Consider the following 20184-nt stretch of genomic DNA (forward strand, 5'->3'; position numbering starts at 1 on the left):
CACTTCCGCCGGATGCCGGAAGCGGATGGCGGAAGTGGAGGTGCCGCGGGCGGTGATGGCGGCGGGGCCGGGCCGGGATCCCCCCGGGATGTCCCGGAATCCCACGGGAACGGCCCGGAATTCCATGGGCATGCTCCGAGCGCTGCTCGTGGCCGCGCTGGCGGCGGGTGAGGCCTCAGGGGAGCGGGGAGGGGCGGCCCGGGGGCGCTTTTGGGGTCCCCAGTTCCCTTTTTGGGGTCCCTGTGTCCCTCGCTGATCCCGGTGTTTCCCTGCCCCATTCCCAGTTTCTAATCCCATGTTTTCCAGCCCATTCCCAGTCCCTGATCCCATTTTTCCCCGTGCCATTTCTGGCTTTTGATCCCATTTTTCCCTGCCCTATTCCGTTTTCCCTGCCCTGTTCCTAAGTTCTGATCCCTGTTTTTCCCCAGCCCGTTCCCAGTCTCTGATCCCAGTTTTTCCCAGTCCCTGATCCCATTTGTCTGGTGCCATTCCTGGCTTTTGATCCCATTATTCCCTGCCCCATTCCCAGTCCCTGATCCCAGTCATTCCCTGGTTTTTGACCTGTTTTTCCCGTGCCATTCCCAGTCCCTGGTCCTGTTTTTCCTAGTCCCTAATCCCAGTCATTCCCAGTCCTTGATCCCGTTTTTTTCCCAGTTTCTGATCCCATTTTTTATCCCGTTTCCCAGGTTCCTGCCAGGGGAACTCGGTGCACAGGAAGATTTACATCATTTTTCCCATTTTTCCCAGTTTTTATCCCATTTTTCCCATTTATCCCATTTTTTATCCCATTTTCCAGGTTCCTGCCATGGCAATTCCGTGCACAGGAAGATTTACATCATTTTTCCCATTTTTCCCATTTTTTATCCCATTTTCCAGGTTCCTGCCAGGGTATCTCCGTGCACAGGAAGATTTACATCATTTTTCCCATTTTTCCCATTTTTTATCCCGTTTCCCAGGTTCCTGCCATGGCAATTCCGTGCACAGGAAGATTTACATCATTTTTCCCATTTTTTATCCCATTTTCCAGGTTCCTGCCAGGGGAACTCGGTGCACAGGAAGATTTACATCCCCCTGAACCACACAGCGCCCTGCGTGCGCCTGCTCAACGCCACGCACCAGATCGGCTGCCAGTGTGAGAAATCCTGGAAAATCTGGGAATTTCTGGGAATTTGGGAACGCTGGGGGTGTGAGGGAGCCTCCCTGCCAGTGTGAGAGATGTGGGAATTCTTGGGAACTCCAGGGAAATCTGGGAATTTGGGAACGTTGGGGGTGTCTGAGGGAGCCTCCCAGTGATGCTGGCAGTGTCGGCTCCCTGCCTTGCTTTTCCAGGGAATTTGGGGAATTCTGAGGGTAAAAATCCCACATTCCCACCTCACACCTCTCCCTCACCCCGCTCCCCTGCTATTCCATGGGAATCCATGGGTTTTGTGGGGGAATTTGGGAATTCTGAGGGGACAAATCCCACATTTCCACCCCGCAGCTCTTTCCTAAATTCCTCATTTCCCTCTTCTGCTTTTCCAGGGAGTTCTGAGGGGACAAATCCCACATTTCCGCCCCACAGCTCTTCCCTAAAACCCTCGTCCCCCTGCCCATCTTTTCCAGAGATTTTTGGGAATTCTGAGGGGACAAATCCCGCATTTCCACCCCACATCTCCCCCTCACCCCTCTCCCCAGCTATTCCATGGAAACCCATGCATTTTTCATGGGAATTTTGGGAATTCTGAGGGGACAAATCCCACATTTCCACCCCACAGCTCTTCCCTAATACTCCTCATCCCCCTGCCATGGTGTTCCATGGCAATCCATGGATTTCTGTGGGAATTTTGGGATTTCTGAGGGGACAAATCCCACATTTCCACCCCACAGCTCTTCCCTAATACCCCTCATCCCCCTGCCATGGTGTTCCATGGCAATCCATGGATTTCTGTGGGAATTTTGGGAATTCTGAGGGGACAAATCCCACATTTCCAACCCCACACCTCTTCCCCTCAATCCCTCATCCCCCTGCCATGGTGTTCTGTGGGAATCCGTGGATTTTTCATGGGAATTTTGGGAATTCCGAGGCTCTGATCCCGTTTTTCCCCGGCAGCCTCGCTGAGCGGGGACACGGGCGTGATCCACGTGGTGGAGCAGGAGCAGGACCTGGAGTGGGCCCTGTCCAAGGGTCCCCACCCGCCCTACATGGTCCTGCTGGACGGGAACCTCTTCTCCAGGTGGGAATTTCTCCAAAATTTGGGATCAAATCCCCTTTGCCAGGTGCTCCGGGCGTTCCTGGGGTTTCAGGGATTTTTTTCCTTCCTAAACTTTGCTTTTCCTGCCTTTTTTTTTTATGTGGGATTGGACTGTCATATCCAACGCTCTGATCTATGATTTAAATAAAAACAGGGAAAATAAACCTTGGGATGGATTTGGGCTCCTTTTTCTGGGCAAAGCAGGAAAGATGTGGCTGGAAGTTTCTCCCTGTTGATTTTTCCCTCATTTTAGGCCCTTCCATGATTTTTCCAAGGGATTTTCCCCTGATTTCCTAGCTTTACCTCCAAATTTCAATTTCCTTATGTATAAATCCCAAATTCCAGCCCCTTTTTCCCCATTTTCAGGGAGGTTTTGTTGAACCTGAAGGGAAATCCCAGGATTTTTGGCCTTGTTGGTTTTCCGTCATTTTGGGCCGTCACAAGATAAAATTCCTGGGATATTTTTCTTCATTTCCTTGATTTATCCTCAGATTTGAATTATTCGTGGATAGATCCCAAATTCCAGCCCCATTTTCCCATTTCCAGCAAGGTTTTTCTCCACCTCAGGGGAATTTCCAGCCTTGTCGGTTTTCCGCCATTTTGTGCCCTCACAAGATGAAAATCCCAGGATTTATCCTTAGTTCCCCTTGATTTTTTCCTGGCTTTCACTTTCACATTGAAGGAAAATTTCATTTTTTCGTTCATTTCCTTGATTTATCCCCAGATTTCAATTATTCACGGATAAATCCCAAATTCCAGCCCCTTTTCCCCATTTCCAGGGACGTTTTGATGCAGCTGAAAGGATCCTCCCGGATTTCAGGCCTGGCCGTGGCCGCTGCCTCTCCCGCCCCTTCCCAAGGATTTTCCCCAGGATTGAAATGTCCCAACGATGGATTTGGTGAGCAAAATTCCCAACTTTTGCCCTTTGCTTTTTCCCATTTTTCCCTCCTGGTTTTTCCCATTTTCTTTATATTTTTCTCCATTTTTCCCCTTTTTTTTCCCATTTTTTTCCTCCATTTTCTGAGTTTCTTCACATTTTTGTCCCATTTTTTTCTTGAGTTTTCCCCCCATTTTTCCCCTCTTTTTTCCCATTTTCTTCCCCATTCTTCCCCTGTTTTTCCCCATTTTATTCCATTTTTTCACTGTTCTTTTTGACTTTTTCACCTTTTTTCCCATTTTCCCCCCATTTCCCAGGTGGTTTACTCAGACACCTACGGGCCACCGTTCTTTGCCTGTTTTTTTCCCATTTTTTCCCTTTTCCCCCCTCATTTTTTAGGGATGTATTCAGATACCTACAGCCCGCAGTTCCTGGCTAATTTTTACCCTTTTCTTTACCATTTTCCCCCATTTTTCAGGTGTTTATTCAGACACCTACGGCCCCCAGTTTGCTCACTGCAACGGCTCCAGGTTTTTGCCCAGTTTTTACCCATTTTTTCCCATTTTTCCCCCATTTTTCAAGTGTTTACTCAGACACGTACAGGCCGCAGTTCTTGCTCTGTTTTTTCCCCATTTCTTGCCCAATTTTTACCCATTTTTCACCATTTTTTTAGGGATGTATCCAGACACCTACAGCCCACAGTTCTTGGCCAATTTTTACCCTTTTTTTACCCTTTTTCCCTCATTTTTAGGGGTATATTCAGATACCTACGGCCCTCAGTTTGCTCACTGCAACGGCTCCCAGTGGAACCCGGGTGGCTCCGGGGTCTCCTATGAGGATTTTCCCTTCCCCATTTTCCTGCTGCAGGACGCCAATGAGACCCAGCTCATCAAAGAGGTGAGAGAAACGTGAGGTGGGGAAAAATCCCATTAAAAACCCGTTAAAAGTTCTTTGAAATTCATTTAAGCGCAGTAAAATCCGTTAAAATTTAATTTAAAAAATGATAGGAATCCGTTGCAAAATCTTAAAAATTCCATTAGGAATCCATTAAAAAGCCAGAAAAAAAAGCCAAAAAATGTTTTAAATCTATAAAAACAAGGAGTAACACGCTGCGTTTGTTGCCAGTGTTACCAGGCCCACAACGTGCCGGGCCCCGGGGGCTCAGCGCCGCAGTTCCCGCTGTGCGCCATGCAGCTGCAGTCCCACATGCACGCTGCAGCCAGCACCGTCACCTGCATGCGCCGCAGCTCGCTGCAGAGCGCCTTCAGCATCAACCCGGGTGAGTCACGCATTGCTGGGGCTGCACTGGGGCTGCAATGGGGCTGCAGAGCGCCCTCAGCATCAACCCGGGTGAGTCATGCATTGCTGGGGCTGCACTGGGGCTGCAATGGGGCTGCAGAGCGCCCTCAGCATCAACCCGGGTGAGTCATGCATTGCTGGGGCTGCAATGGGGCTGCAGAGCGCCCTCAGCATCAACCCGGGTGAGTCATGCATTGCTGGGGCTGCATTGGGGCTGCAATGGGGCTGCAGAGCGCCTTCAGCATCAACCCAGGTCAGCAGCCCAAATCCTGGGGCAATTTGAGAAAAACGTGGGGAAATCCTGGGGAAATTCACAGGGAAATCATGTGGAAATCCTGGGAAAAACAGAGGGAAATCCTGGGAAAATTCACAGGGAAATCCTGGGGAAACCCTGAGGAAATCCTGGAGAAATCACAGAGAAATTCTGGGAAAACCACAAGGAAATTTTGGGGAATCTGGGAGAAGCCCTGAGGAGATAATGTGGAAATCCTGGAGGAATCACAGGGAAATTCTGGGGGAAACCCTGAGGAAATCTTGGGGAAATCCTGGGGAAGTCGCAGGGAAACCACAGGGAATTCCTGGGGAATCTGGGAAAAACAGGGAAATCATGGGGAAATACTGGATAAATCTTGGGGAAAATCCTGCAGAAGTCACAGGGAAATCCTGGGAAAATCCCAGTGAAAACCTGGGGAAATCCTGGGAAATCACAAGAACATGCTGGGATCCAATCCTAGGAAATCCCAGGACAATGCTGAGGAAATCCTTGGGAAATCTCAGGAAAATTCCAGGAAAATCCTGGGAGAACCCTGGGTAAATCCTGTGGAAATCCTGGAAATCTGGAGCTCCCCAAACCCCACCAATCCCTTTCATTTCCTCCATAAAAGCTCCCACAGAAATCCCGTTTTTGTCAGAATTTCCTGGTTTTTCCCTGGGTTTTTCCCAACCCCCGGAATGTTTTCCGTGTTTTCCCGTTCCCAGAGATCGTGTGTGACCCGCTGCTGGATTTCAATGTCTGGAGCTCCCTGCAGCCCATCAACGCCTCGGGGCGGCTGCAGCCCCAGCAGCGCGTGGTGCTGGCGGCCACCAGGGTGAGCGGACCTGGAATTCCTGGGGAAATTCTGGGGAAAATTGTGGGGAAATGCTGGGGGAAATCCCTGGGAAAATTGTGGGGGAATCATGGGGAAATTGTGGGAAAATCCTGGGAGAATTATGGGAAAAATCCTGGGAAAAATCGTGGGGAAATCACGGGAAAAATCTGGGAAAATCCTGGGGAAGTTGTGGGGAAATTGTGGGGAAAATCCTGGGAACATCTTTGGGAACGTCACGGGGAAATCGTAGGGAAATTATGGGAAGAAGCTTGGGGAAATTCCTGGAAAGATCCTGGGGAAATCATGGTGAGATTCCTGGAAAAATCATGGGAAGAATCTGGGAGCATTTCTGGGAAAATTGTGGGGGAAATCATGGGGAAATCCTGGGGAAAATTATGGGGAAATTCTGGGGAAATTTCTGGGGAAATCCTGGGAACATCTCTGGGAGAATCACGGGGAAATCATGGAGAAATCCCTGGAAAAATCCCAATGAAAATCCCATTGTATTGCATTTCAAGGATGTTCCCTGTCCCATTCCCTCTTTTTCCCATGTGGACAGCCACTTGTTGTTCTTGAACATTCCCATTATCTTTCCCATTATTTTCTCCATTTTTACAGGTGGACAGCCACTCGTTTTTCTGGAACATTCCCATTATCTTTCCCATTATTTTCTCCATTTTTACAGGTGGACAGCCGCTCGTTTTTCTGGAACATCCCCATTATTTTTCCCATTGTTTTCCCCATTTCCCAGGTGGACAGCCACTCGTTTTTCTGGAACATCCCCATTATTTTTCCCATTGTTTCCCCATTTCCCAGGTGGACAGCCACTCGTTTTTCTGGAACGTAGCCCCGGGGGCCGAGGCCGCCGTCGGCTCCTTCGTGGCGCTGCTGGCGGCGGCGCAGGCCCTGCACGGAGCCCCCGGCGCCCAGAGCCTGCCCAGGAACGTGCTCTTCGTCTTCTTCCAGGGGGTGAGACACGGAATCCCGGGGGAATCCAGCCCAGGATCCTTGGGATCAATCCCAGGATCCAGCTCTGGATCTTTGGGATCAGTCCCAGCCCTTGGGAACGGGTTTTTCCTGGGGTTTTGGGTGGGACTGGCTCTGATTTTGTTTTTTCCCCTTTTCTCCGTTCTCTTTCTTTTCCATTTCTTTCTCTTTCATTCCTTGGTTTTTCCTTTCCCTTTTCTCTTTTCCATTTCCATTTTCCCTTTTTTATTTCCCCTTTCCCCTTTTTCTTTTTCTTGTTTTCCCCTTTTCCTTTCCGCTTTCCCCCTTTCCCCCTTTCCATTTCCCCCCTTTCCCATTCCCCTTTTCCCTTTTTCCCATTCCCCTGTTCCCGTTTTCCCCTTTCCCCTTTCTTTTCTCCCTTTTCCATTCCCCTTTTTCCCTTTCCCATTTCCTTTTTCCCATTCCCCTTTCCTTTTTCCCATTCCCCTTTCCCCATTTCATTTCCCCTTCCCATTTCCCTTTCCCCATTCTTATTTCCCCTTTCCCTTTTCCCATTCCCTTCTCCCCTTTCCCCTTTCCTTTTCCCTCTTTTTCTTTCCCTTTCCCATTTTGCTTTTCCTTTTCCTTTCCCCTTTCCCATTCCCATTTCCCCATTCCCCTTTTCCCCATTCCCATTTCCAATTCCCCTCTCCCATTCCCCATTTCCCCTTTCCCATTCCCATTCCCATTTCCCCATTCCCCTTTTCCCCATTTTCCCATTTTCCCCATTCCCATTTCCCACTCCCGTCATTCCGTTCCCTTTCCCAGGAGAGCTTTGATTACATCGGCAGCTCGCGCCTGGTGTTTGACATGGAGCAGGAGAAGTTCCCGCTGCGCCTGGAGAACATCGGCGCCTTCCTGGAGCTGGGACAGGTCCGAGGGAAAACATTCCAGGGATCCTGTCCTGGGAATTCCCTGATTTCCCTGGAATTTCCCGAGTTTTCCCTGAATTTCCCATCCCAATTCTGATTTTTCCCGGATTTCCCCCCTGGCTGTTTTCCAGGTGTCTCTGATGAACAATTCCGAGCTCTGGATGCACACGGATCCCGTCTCCCGCCAGAACCAATCCGTGGATCAGCAGGTGAGCCCGGCATCCCTGGGAATGTTCCCAATCCTGGGAATGCTGTTATTCCCAGCATTCCCAAGAGGAATTCCCGGTGTTTTCCCAGGTCCGGGAGCTCCTTTACAAGCTCCAGAACTCCAATTCTGGTTCTGGAGTTTCCCCACATCCCAAAGCCCCCTGTCATTCCCATTGTTATTCCCGGTGTTTTTCCAGGTCTGGGATCTCCTTTCCAAGCTCCAGAGCTGCGGTTCCGGCTCCGGGGTTTCCCCACATCCCACAGCCCCTCAGGATCCTCGTTGTTCTTGTCATTCCCATTGTTATTCCCAGCATTATTCCCATTGTTTTTCCAGGTCCAGGATTTCCTTTCCAAGCTCCAGAGCAGCAGCTCCAGCTCCGGGGTTTCCCCACATCCCAGAGCCCCTCAGGATTCCCATTATTCCCGTTGTCATTCCCATCATTCCCGTCATTCCCAACAGGAATTCCCGCTGTTTTCCCAGGTCCGGGATCTCCTGTCCACGCTCCAGAACTCCAGTTCCGGCTCCGGGGTTTCCCCACATCCCAGAGCCTCTCATCATTCCCATCATTCCCGTTATTCCTGTTGTTATTCCTGTTATTATTCCTGTTGTCATTCCCATCATTCCCATCATTCCCAATGGGAATTCCCATTGTTTTCCCAGGTCGAGTGGCTCCTGTCTGCGCTCCGGAACTCCAGTTCCAGCTCCGGGGTTTCCGTGCAGGAGCCGGACGTGTCCCAGCCCCTCCCGCCCTCGTCATTCCAGAGGTTCCTGAGGTCCCGGAGCATCCCGGGGGTGGTGCTGAGCGACCACCGGGCGGGATTCCGGAACAGGTAAAACACGGGAATTCCGGAAATGCTGGGACGGGTAAAACCCGGGAATTCCAGGAATTCCGGGACAGGTAAATCTGGGAACGACGGGAATTCCAGGACGGGTAAAACCGGGAATTCCAGGAATTCTGGGACAGGTAAATCTGGGAACGACAGGAATTCTGGGACAGGTAAAACCGGGAATTCCAGGACAGGTAAATCTGCGAATGCCCGGAGTTGTGGGACAGGTGAATCTGGGAATTCTGGTGCAAGTAAATCTGAGAATTGCAGGGCAGGTAAAACTGGAAATTCCAGGAATTCTGGGACAGGTAAATCTGGGAATCCTGGGAATTCCAGAACAGGCAAAAAAATCCAGGAATTCCAGAGCACGTAAAATCCAGGAATTCAGGAACAGGTACAAATCCAGGAATTCCGGCCATTCCGGCAGGATCCCGCAGGAATCCCATCCCTCAAATCCGGGATTTCCAGCGGGATCCGTCCCTTCCCGTGGGAATTCCATCCCAGAAACCCGGCAATTCCAGCCATTCCGGCGGGATCCGTCCCTTCCCGTGGGAGCTTCCCTTCCCGGGAATGCTCGGAAGGGCGGCAGGGAATTGCTCGGACAGGCGAGAGGAAATTCCGGCTTTTTTCGGGAGAGCGTTCCTGGCCCCGAGCCCGGCGGCGCCGGAGCCGCAGCTGCGCTTCCGGAGGCTGCTCCCGGAATTTTCCATGGAATTCTCGCCCCGCTGATTCCTCTCCCCTTCCAGGGTTTTTTTGGGATCACCCCCCGTGACCCCGGTCTGGGTTTTCCGAAGGAATTTTGGGATCTGCAGTGGGAATTTGGGAATCCCGCATTTTTTCTGGGCTTTGTTCCCAGATTTTTCCGAGATCTTTCCTGTATTTTTCCTGGATTTTTCCTGGATTTTTCCCGGATTTTTCCCAAATTTCTCCTGGATTTTGTTCCCAGATTTTTCGCGGATTTTTTCTGGGTTTTTCCAGGATTATTCCCGGATTTTTCCTGGGTTTTGTTCCCAGATTTTGTTCCCAGGTTTTCCCGTGTTTTGTTCCCAGGTACTTCCAGAGCATCTACGACACGGCCGAGAACATCGGGCTGCGTTATCCCGAGGGAATGAGCCCCGAGGAGCAGCTGGAGCACGTCACCGACACCGCCAAGGTCCCGCCGAATTCCCAAAATTCCCGGGATTCCTGAGATCTGGGGTGTTCCTGGGATTTGGGATCTGGGACTCCTGGGGTTCGGGACCCAGGGGATTCCTGGGATTTGGGATCTGGGATCTGGTATTTGGGAGCCAGGGCATTCCTCGGGTTTCAGATTCAGGATCCGGGACTCGAGATCTGAGGAATTCTTGGGATTTGGGATCCGGGACTTGGGATCCAGGGGATTCTTGAGGTTTGGGATCCAAGGCATTCCTGGGGTTTGGGATCCAGCTTTTGGGATTTGGGGGATTCCTGGGATTTGGGATCCCGGGGGGGTTCCTGGGATTTGAGATCTGGGATTTCGGATCCAAGGAATTCCTGGGATTTGGGAGCTGGGACTTGGGATCCAGAGGATTCCTGGGGTTTGGGATCCAGGGAATTCCTGAGATTTGGGATGATGGGGATTCCTGGAATTGGGGATCTGAAGTTTGGGATCCAAGGGATTCTTGAGATTTGGGATCCAGGGAATTCCTGTGATTCAGGATCCGGGCAGGAATGGGAATTGGAGCAGGGGGAAAGTTGGGAAGGAGCTTGGAGGGATTTGGGAACGGGGAGAGAGAGAAAACCTTGGGAAAGGGTTGGGAATAAATCCTGAGGGATTTGGGAATGGGGAGAGGAGGGAAAAGCTGGGAATGAGGGCAGGAAGGACCCGGGAGCGTTGGGACGAGGTCCGGACGTTCTCTCAGAATTCCTGGAATTCCCGTAATTCCCGTGTTTGTCCCGTTCTCCAGGCCCTGGCCAGGGTGGGCACGCTGGTGGCCCGGGCTCTGTTCTCGCTGGCCGGGGGACAAAACGGAACCGAGAAAATCCAGGCGGATGAGAAAACGGTAGGAATTGTGATGGGAATGGTGGGAATTCCTGACGGGAATGGTGGGAATGGTGGGAACGAATGATAGGAATGTAAGGTGGGAATTAATGGTGGGAATGAGGGGAATGAATGATGGAAGTTCCTGCTGGGAATGCTGCGGTGGGAATCCACAGTTGGCCTGGAATTCCCAATTTTCCTGGGATCCCTGGAATCAGAATCCCCAATTTTCCTGGAATTCCTCATTTCCCCTATTTTCCTGGAATTCCCCATTTTTCTGGCCCCTTTTCCCTGATGGAACTGCGGGGTTTTTCCCCCCACCCAGGTCGCTCGGCTGCTCTTTGGGTTCCTGCTCAACTCCAACAACTCCTGGTTCCAGTCCCTGATCAAACCCGACCAGAAGGGAATCCTGGGTGAGCAGAGAGATCCCCGTTCCCGCTTTTCCTGATGGGATTCCCGGCTGGAATTCCTCCTTCTCCTGCTGGGATCCCCATGAGCTGGGATCCCCACTTTTCCTGCCTGTAATTCCCATTTTTCCTGGCTGCAATTCCCATTTTCCCCCTCTCCAATCACTGTTTTTCCAGTCGTGATTCCCTAGGGCCAGAATTACCATTCCCCAGCTGGAACTCCCATTCCCAACCCCATTTCTGCCATTCCCAGTCCTGTTTTCCCCATTCCCAATCCAGTTTTTCCCTTTCTCCCATTTTTCCCATTCCAAATCCCGTTTTTCCCCTTCCCAATCCCATTTTTCCCATTCCCAATCCCATTTTCCCATTCTCAATCCTGTTTTCCCCGTTCCAAATCCTGTTTTTCCCATTTTCCCTGTTCCCAATCCCGTAATTCCTGTTTCAGTTTCCGTTTTTCCCATTTTTCCCGTGTTATTCCCATTTCCCAGGCCCGTTTCCCCAGCACTACGTGGCCGTGTCCAGCCCCACCAACACGACGCAGCTGCTGCAGGCGGTGCTGGGGAACCTGACCGGGATCAGCGCCAACCTGAGCCGGGAGCAGTGCCAGAACCCCGGGAAAACACCCGGAACCATGCCCGAGGTAATCCGGGATTTGGGATAACGGGATTGGGGATTTGGGATAACGGGAGCGGTGCCAGAACCCCGGGAAAACACCCGGAACACAGCCCGAGGTGAGCCTGGGATTGAGGATTGGGGATTTGGGATAACGGGAGCGGTGCCAGAACCCCAGGAAAACACCCGGAACCATGCCCGAGGTAATTTGGGATTGGGGGTAAGGGGATTGGGATTGGATTTGGGTTTTCCACGTGTAGCTCCCTTTTTTCCTAGTTACCATTCCCATTTTTCTGTGTGTAATTCCCATTTTCCCAGCTCTCATTCCCATTTTTCCCTGTGTAATTCCCCTTTTACCCTATGCCATTCCCAGCTGTAATTCCCACTTTCCTTGTGTCGTTCCCGGCTCTGATTCCCAATTTCCCAGCTGTCTTTCCCATTTTTCCCTGTATAATTCCCACTTTCCCTGTACAATTCCCATTTCCCAGCTGTCTTTCCCATTTCTCCCTGTATAATTCTCACTTTCCCTGTACAATTCCCATTTCCCAGCTGTCTTTCCCATTTCTCCCTGTATAATTCTCACTTTACCTGTATAATTCCCATTTCCCAGTTGTCTTTCCCATTTTTCCCTGTATAATTCCCACTTTCCCTGTATAATTCCCATTTCCCAGTTGTCTTTCCCATTTCTCCCTGTATAATTCTCACTTTCCCTGTACAATTCCCATTTCCCAGTTGTCTTTCCCATTTCTCCCTGTATAATTCCCATTTTCCCTGTACAATTCCCATTTCCCAGCTGTCTTTCCCATTTTTCCCCGTATAATTCCCATTTTTCGATGTATAATTCCCATATTTCCCACTTTTCCCAGCTGTGCCAGTACTAGTGGGTGCAGGGCCCCCTGGACGGCAATTCCACATCCAGAATTCCCGTCTGTGTCCGCTCCGGTGTCCGTCTGTCCCCAGCCCTGTCATTACCATTTTTCCCTGTATAATTCCCATTTTTCCCAGCTGTAATTCCCATTTTTCCCTGTGTAATTCCCATTTCTCCACGTTTCATTCCCACTTTCCCAGCTGTACGAGTACTGGTGGGTGCAGGGCCCCCTGGACGGCAATTCCACATCCAGAATTCCCGGCTGCGTCCGCTCCGGTGTCCGTCTGTCCCCGGCGCTGTCCCCGGCCTTCGAGCTGCGCCGCTGGGATTCCCGGGAATTCTCCACGTGGACCGAGAGCCGCTGGAAGGACATCAGGGCCCGGATCTTCCTGGTGGCCAGCAGGGAGCTGGAGGTGACACGGGGGGGACAGGGAGGGGACACGGGGTTTATCCCCATCCCCAAATTCCCAGTGTCCCACTGTCCTCAATTCCCAAATCCCCCAAATTCCCAAATCCTCAATCTCCTAAATTACCAATATCCCCAGTATCCCAAATCCCCAAATTCCCAGTATCCCCCATATCCCAAATCCCCAATACCCCCAATTCCCAATTTGCTCAATATTCCAAATCACCAAATTTTCAAATCGCCAATCTCCTGAATTCCCAATATCCCCATTCCCCAATATCTAAAATTCTAAATATCACAAATTCTCAGATTCCCAATGTCCCCAGGTCCCAATCCTCAATATTCAAAATTCCCAATTCCCAGTATCCCAAATCCCCAATCTCCTAAATTCCCAGTATTCCCAATATCCCAAATGCCCAATTTCTAAATCCCGAATATCCCAAATCCCTAATATCCAAAATTCCCAGTATCCAAAATCCCTAATTCCCAAATATCCCAAATTCCCAATATCCCAAATTCTCAATTCCCAAATTCCCAAATCCCCAATTCACAACCCTCAATTCCAAATCTTCCCAATCCCCAATAGCCCAAATATCCCCAATTCCCCAATGCCCAATATCCCAAATTCCCAAATCCTCAATTCCCAAATCTCCAGTATCTCAATTCCCAGCATCCCCAATATCCCAAATCCCTGAATTCCCCAATATTCCAAATCACCCAAATCCCTAATCCCAAATCTCCAAAATCCCCAATATCCAAAATTCCCAATCCGCAATATCTCAATTCCCAATGTCCCTAATGTCCCATTATCTCAAATTCCCAATATCCTGAATACCCTAAATTCCCAATATCCCAGATTCCCAATATCCCAAACATCCCAAACATCCCAAGTATCCCAATTTTCCCAAATTCCCGTTTTTCCAGCTGCTGACGCTGGCGCTGGGGGTGCTGGTGCTGCTCCTGTCCCTGCTCGGCACCTTCCTCATCAACTCCAAGGCCTCGCTGCTCTTCGGGATCCCGGCCCCTCCCGGCTCCTCTGGGTACTGAAAATCCCGGAAAAAACTCCTGGAAAACCCGGGGAAACTGCCTGGGAAAATTCTGGGAAAACAGCCAGGAAAATTCAGGAAAACTGCCTGGGAAATCCCAGAAAAACTGCCTGGAAAATCCCAGAAAACCACCTGGAAAATTCAGGAAAAACATCCTGGGAAGTTCAGGGATGACCTGTTTGAAAATTCCAGAAGACCGCCTGGAAAAATCCAGGAAAAGCTTCCGGGAAAATCCCAGGGAAACCTCCTGGGAAAATCCCGGAAAACCGCCTGGAAAAATCCCAGAAAAACTTCCTGGGAAATTCAGGAAAATCTCCTGGAAAATTCAGGAAAAACATCCTGGAAAATCTGGGGAAAACCTCCAGGAAAATCCAGGAAAACCTCCAGGAAAATCCGGGAAAACCACCTGAAAAATGTGGGAAAAACCTCCTGGAAAATCCGGGGAAACTTCCAGAAAATCCTCGACAGGGAATTCCCCCAGAGCTGGAAATGCCAGAGGTGTTCCCGGGAAATTCCCAAAATTCCAGGTGGGATCGATGTCCTGGGTGGGAAATTCCCCAAATTCCCAATTGGATTCGATGCCCTGAGTGGGAAATTCTCATTTGGATTCGATGCCCTCGGTGAGAAATTCCCAAAATATTCCGAGAACTCCCAATTGGACCCATCCTGTTTCCCAGGGTGGAGCTTTTTGGGAATCGTGAGGAATTCCAAAGGGTCCGGGAATGTCCCGATAGAAAAATTCCCTTTTTTTTCCCTGGGATTTGTAAATATTATAAATAAATCCGTGGAATTCCCAAGGAAACTTTTTTATTTCCAGGTTTTTTTCCATCAAACGCTGGGAATCCTTGGAATTTGGGATTGGATAAAGGGGATGGGATTTGGATCCCAAATAATTCATGGAAAAGGAGGAGCAGGTTGGGAAAAAAAAAGCTTTGGGATAACAGAATGGGAAGGAAGGGACAGAGCCAAAATTTGGGATAATGGGCTGGAAATTTGGGATATTGGGCTGGAAATTCGGGATAATGGGCCAGGAATTCGGGACAATGGGCTGGAAATTTGGGATATTGAGCTGGAAATTCTCAGGACTGGGAATGACCAAAATCCCGGGAATTCACAGGACTGGGAATGACCAAAAATTCCGGGAATTCTCAGGGCTGGGAATGACCAAAAATTCCGGGAATTCTCGGGGCTGGGAATGAACAAAATCCCGAGAATTCTCAGGATTGGAATGACCAAAATCCTGGGAAATCTCAGGACTGGGAATGACCGAAATCCCAGGAATTCCCGGGACTGGGAATGACCAAAATTCCACAGACCCTTCCCAGCTCCGCGGGATTTTTGGGATTTTTGGGATCCGGGCACATCCCTGGCTGGGATCCCCCATTCCCGGCAATTCCAGGCGGGAATCCCGGCAGGGAAAAGGGGGAAAAGCTGAGCCGGGAGCATCCCGAAGGGAATTCCCGGGAATTTCTCCGATCCCGGTTCCCTTTTGGGATCAGCCCGGAGCCCCCGATCCCATTCCAGCGGATCCAGGGCGGGAGGAGCGCCCGGAATTCCCGGCGGGAAGCGCTGGGACGGCTCCGCTCGTTCCCGGCTCGTTCCCGGCTGGAATCGCGCCCGGAGCCGCCGGGATCAGCTGCGGCCGCGCCGGGAACGATCCCAAAGAATCCCCGCGGGGAGGAGGGGACGGGAACCGGGGCTGGAACGTGGGACTGGGGGTGATGGATGTGGATTTGGGATTCGGGAATTGGGAATGTGGGACTGGGGGTGATGGATGTGGATTTGGGATTCGGGAATTGGGAATGTGGGACTGGGGGTGATGGATGTGGATTTGGGATTCGGGAATTGGGAATGTGGGACTGGGGGTGATGGATGTGGATTTGGGAATTGGGAATGTGGGATTGGGGGTGATGGATGTGGATTTGGGGTGTGGGATTTGGGATTCGGGAATTGGGAATGTGGGATTGGGGGTGATGGATGTGGATTTGGGGTGTGGGATTTGGGATTCGGGAATTGGGAATGTGGGACTGGGGGTGATGGATGTGGATTTGGGGTGTGGGATTTGGGATTCAGGATGGGAATGTGGGACTGGGGGTGATGGATGTGCATTTAGGATTCGGGATTTGGGATTCGGAGTGATGGATTCGGGTAGATGGATGTGGATTTGGGGTGTGGGATTTGGGAATGTAGGATATGGGATGATGGATGTGGATTTGGGACTTGGGATTTGAGGATGTAGGATATGGGATGATGGATGTGGATTTGGGATTCGGGATTTGGGGAGTGATGGATGCGGGAGGCGCCGGGAACGATCCCAAAAAATCCCCTCGGGGTGGCGGGGAGGGGATTCAGGAGTGAGGGATGGGGATTTGGGATGCGGCTGCGCCGGGAGCCGCTCCGGGCTCTTTCCGCGCTGCATTCCCTGTCCCATCTCCCGTGGCTGTCCTTGTCCCCATCTCCTGTCGCTGTACTCATGTCCTGTCCCTCTGTCTTGTCGCTGTCCCCATCTCCCATCCCTCCTCCTGTCCCCCTCTCCTGTCCCCGTCACTGTCCCCATCTCTCGTCCTTGTCCCTTGTCCCCGTCCTTGTCCCCATCTCCAGTCCCTGTCCCTTTCCCTCTTTCCTGTCCCCATCTCCAATCCCAATCCTTGTCCCCTTCTCCCGCCGCTGTCCCTGTCCCTCTCTGCCGTCCCTGTCCCTCTCTCCTGTCCCATGTCTGTCCCTTTCCCTCTCTCCCGTCCCCCTCTCCCATCCCTGTCCCCCTCTCCTGTCGCTGTCCCCATGTCCTGTCCCCCTCTCCCGTCCCCGTCCCTGTCCCGGTCCCTGTCGCCGTCGCCGTCCCCTCGCGGCCCCTCCCGCCCGGGCCCGGTGCCCGCCGCGCTCGCAGCTGCTCCCGGAACGGCCCCGGAGCCGCGGGCGGCGACACGCGGGGCTCAGCTGGCGACAGAGCGGGGACAGCGCGGGGACAGAGCCAGGGCGGCAGCGCCAGCAGCGCCAGCAGCGCCAACAGCGCCAGCGGGGACAGCGGGGACAGAACCGGGACAGCGGGGACAGAACCGGGATAGCGGGGATAGAGAGGGGACAGCGGGGACAGAACCGGGATACCGGGGACAGAGCCAGCGCCAGCAGCGCCAGCAGCGCCAACAGCGCCGGCGGGGACAGCGGGGACAGAACCGGGACAGCGGGGACAGAACCGGGATACCGGGGACAGAGCCAGGGCCAGCAGCGCCAGCAGCGCCAACAGCGCCAGCGGGGACAGCGGGGACAGAACCGGGACAGCGGGGACAGCGGGGACAGAACCGGGACAGCGGGGACAGAACCGGGATAGCGGGGACAGAACCGGGACAGCGGGAACAGAGCGGGGACAGAGCGGGGACAGAGCGGGGACAGGAACAGAGTGGGGATAGAGAGGGGACAGAGCGGGGACAGAGCCAGGGCGGCAGCGCCAACAGCGCCGGCGGGGACAGCGGGGACAGAACCGGGACAGCGGGGACAGAACCGGGATAGCGGGGACAGCGGGGACAGCGGGGACAGAACCGGGATAGCGGGGACAGAACCGGGATAGCGGGGATAGAGAGGGGACAGAGCCGGGACAGAGCCAGGGCGGCAGCGCCAACAGCGCCAGCGGGGACAGAACCGGGACAGAACCGGGATAGCGGGGATAGAGAGGGGACAGAGTGGGGACAGAGCGGGGACAGGGACAGAGTGGGGATAGAGAGGGGACAGCGGGGACAGAGCGGGGACGGGAACATTTTCAGGACCGGCAATTCCGCTCCAGGCTCTTTTCCCTATTTTCAGGACCGGGAATTCCGCTCCAGGCTCCCTTTTCCCAATCTCCAGGCTCCCTTTTCCCAATTTTCAGGACCAGGAATTCCTCTCCAAGCTCCCTTTTCCCAATCTCCAGGCTCCCTTTCCCCAGTTTTCAGGACCGGGAATTCCTCTCCGAGCTCCCTTTCCCCAATTTTCGGCCCCGGGAGTTCCGCTCCGGGCCCTTCTCCCGCTGTTCCCGAATTCCCGCTGGGCAGCAGCCCCGGGAGCAGCTGTCGCCTTTTCCCGGCCCGCATCCAGCGCGCCCCTCCCGGGGCTTCCCGCGCAGCCAATGGAATCCCGAATTCCCGCTTTTCCATATTTATGAGGGAAAAGGGAGGGGGGGGGGGGGAACCGGAGAGGCCAATGAGGCTCCCGGGGTCGGGCCCGGCGTGGATAAATTGGGAATTTTTGGGGGGAGAAGCGGCGAAATTTCCTCCTCGGAGGCTCCGGAGCGGCTTCCCCGGGAATTTCGGGATCAATCCCGGATTCCCATCCCGGATCATCCGCGGGACCTCGGGAGAATCCAGGGAAAGTTTTTTCCTCTTTTCTCCATGAATGGATGAGCAGAAATCCTGGGAATTCCTGGAGGAGAAACGCGCGGAGCCCGGGGATGGTGCGGGACTCGGGGTAAGGCGGCTTTTCCAGGCATCGGGAATGGCCCAAAACCGGGAATTCTGCCCCAAATTCCCGGGAAATGCCTCGCTCCCGCTGCCAGGTTTGGGTCCCAAATCCCTTTGGAAAGAGGGATTTTCCTGGGAGGGTTTGGGAGCGGGGAAAAGGAAAAGAACCCGCCTGGAATCCGTTTGGTTTCCAGGGAAAATTGGGAATTTCGTCAGGAATGGAAGGAAAAGGGAGAGGGAGGAGGTGGGGAAAATTCCCGGGGTTTTGCTGGGAAAAGTAGAGGCTGACCAGGAATCCCTGGATTCGGGAATTGGGCGATTTTCCCCGAAAAAACCTCGGGAAAGAGGCGCTGGGAGCAGGAATTGCACGCTGAGGAAAAGCTCCGGGATAACCCGGGCCGGGAATTGGTTTGGATGCGGGAATGAAACTTGGGTTTCCCAAAAAAAAATCCCCTTCTTCCCATCCAGGGATCCACCCCGAATTCCCGGGAATCCCAGATCCGCAGGGAAACTCAAGGGGCCAAATCCCCAAATTCCCGAATTCCCAAATCCCCAGATTCCCCAATCCCCGAATGCCCCAAATTCCCAAATTCCCCAATCCCCGAATGCCCCAATCCCCAAATTCCCAAATCCCCAAATTCCCAAATAATTCCCCAATTCCCAAATACCCGAACCCCCGAATTCCCAAATAATTTCCCAAATCGAGCTGGGAGTGATCCCAAACATCCAAAATTCCCGGGAATTTCTTCGGGAGAGCCAGCGGGGAAATTCCCGCCCCTCTCCCAAAGCGATTTTGGGAGCTTTGGGGAGAATTTTATTCCCCGTTTTTTTGGGGTAAATTCCCACCATTCCAGCCTTTAAAAAAAAACCGGGATCGGGGCCGTTCCTGCCCTGTCCCGCTGGGATTTGGGATCCGTTCCCGGCCGCTTTTCCCATTCCAAAGTTTTTCCCCCTTTTTCCCCGCGGCATTCCCGGATTCCCAGGAGCGGCAGCGGGGATGAAGATGAGGAGGATGAGGATGGGAATGAGGATTGGGATGAAGATGAGGATGAGGATGAAGTTAAGATAAAGATGAGGAGGAGGAGGATGAGGATAAAGATGCAGAAGATGAGGACGGAGAAGATAAGGATGAGAATGAGGATGATGAGGAAGAAGAGGATGAGGATGATGAGAATGAGGATGAGAATGATGAGGATGATGAGGGCGAGGAAGAAGACGACGAGGATGAGGGTGATGAGGATGATGAGGAAGAAGAGGATGAGAATGAGGAGGATGAGGGTGATGAAAATGAGGAAGAAGAGGATGATAAGGATGATGGTGAGGAGGATGATGAGGATGAAGAAGAGGAGGATGATGAGGATGAAGAAGATAAGGATGAGAATGATGAAGATGATGAGGAAGAAGAGGATGAGGATGATGAGGAAGATGATGATGATGAGGAAGAAGAGGAGGAGGATGAGGGTGATGATGAGGATGAGGGTGATGAGGAAGATGAGGATGAGGATGATGAGGATAAGGGTGATGAGGAAGATGAGCGGGGGGCGGGGCGCGGCGCTCGGGATTCCCCGCGGATCCCCGGGAGCAGCTGCGGCCGCTCCATCTGCCGGGAACGGAGCCCGCGGGGACAGACGGACAGAGGGGACAGAGGGGACAGACGGACAGAGCGACAGAGGGACAGAGGGACGGGGAGACAGAGGGACTGAGGGACAGGCAGGAGGGACAGGGGGACAGCAAGGGGGGGACAGACGGGACGGACAGAGGGACGGACAGAGGGGACAGTGAAGGGGGGACAGCTTTGGGGACAGACGGGGCCCATTTGCGACACAAAGCCCGCCCCGCCCCCGCCGCGCATCCGCCACCTGCCGCCCCCGCCGCGCTCCGGCCCCGAACCCCCCAAATCCCCCCGAACCTCCCCAGTTCCCCCAATTCCCGGAGCTTTTTTAGCTTCCCAAATTTCCCGAATTTCCCGGTGGATCCTTTTCCTTCAGGGAGCTGGAATTCCCTGAGTTTGTTTCCCAGAAGTAGAC

The 20184-nt window shown here is 52.7% G+C and overlaps 1 protein-coding gene across 2 annotated transcripts; it reads left to right on the forward strand.

Moving 5' to 3' along the window:
* The first annotated feature begins 21 nt into the window (after positions 1-21).
* Positions 22-14529, forward strand: NCSTN (nicastrin). Of its 2 annotated transcripts, none has more exons than XM_063176299.1 (17): positions 22-167; positions 1028-1132; positions 2090-2213; positions 3011-3129; positions 3860-4005; positions 4234-4387; positions 5386-5495; positions 6312-6464; positions 7251-7355; positions 7486-7563; positions 8223-8392; positions 9440-9542; positions 10270-10410; positions 10714-10801; positions 11284-11435; positions 12476-12688; positions 13606-14529. In XM_063176299.1, exons 1-17 carry the CDS (start codon positions 26-28, stop codon positions 13726-13728), a joined length of 2226 nt encoding a protein of 741 aa, XP_063032369.1. In that variant the 5' UTR covers positions 22-25; the 3' UTR covers positions 13729-14529. The 2 variants fall into 2 exon arrangements, with proteins under 2 accessions (XP_063032369.1, XP_063032370.1); XM_063176300.1 differs by having other exon boundaries at positions 10315-10410.
* The last annotated feature ends 5655 nt before the right edge of the window (positions 14530-20184 follow it).

The sequence above is a fragment of the Melospiza melodia genome, chromosome 25 (genome assembly GCF_035770615.1).
Source record: "Melospiza melodia melodia isolate bMelMel2 chromosome 25, bMelMel2.pri, whole genome shotgun sequence".
NCBI classification, from domain to species: domain Eukaryota; kingdom Metazoa; phylum Chordata; class Aves; order Passeriformes; family Passerellidae; genus Melospiza; species Melospiza melodia.

What these genes read in the sequence shown, in the direction of transcription:
- NCSTN (XM_063176299.1), top strand. Translation starts at nt 26, where the DNA reads ATGGCGGAAGTGGAGGTGCCGCGGGCGGTGATGGCGGCGGGGCCGGGC. An exon ending in GACGGGAACCTCTTCTCCAG is followed by an intron (nt 2,214 to 3,010) that starts GTGGGAATTTCT and finishes CCCCATTTCCAG; the next exon opens with GGACGTTTTGATGCAGCTGA. An exon ending in CCTTCCTGGAGCTGGGACAG is followed by an intron (nt 7,356 to 7,485) that starts GTCCGAGGGAAA and finishes GCTGTTTTCCAG; the next exon opens with GTGTCTCTGATGAACAATTC.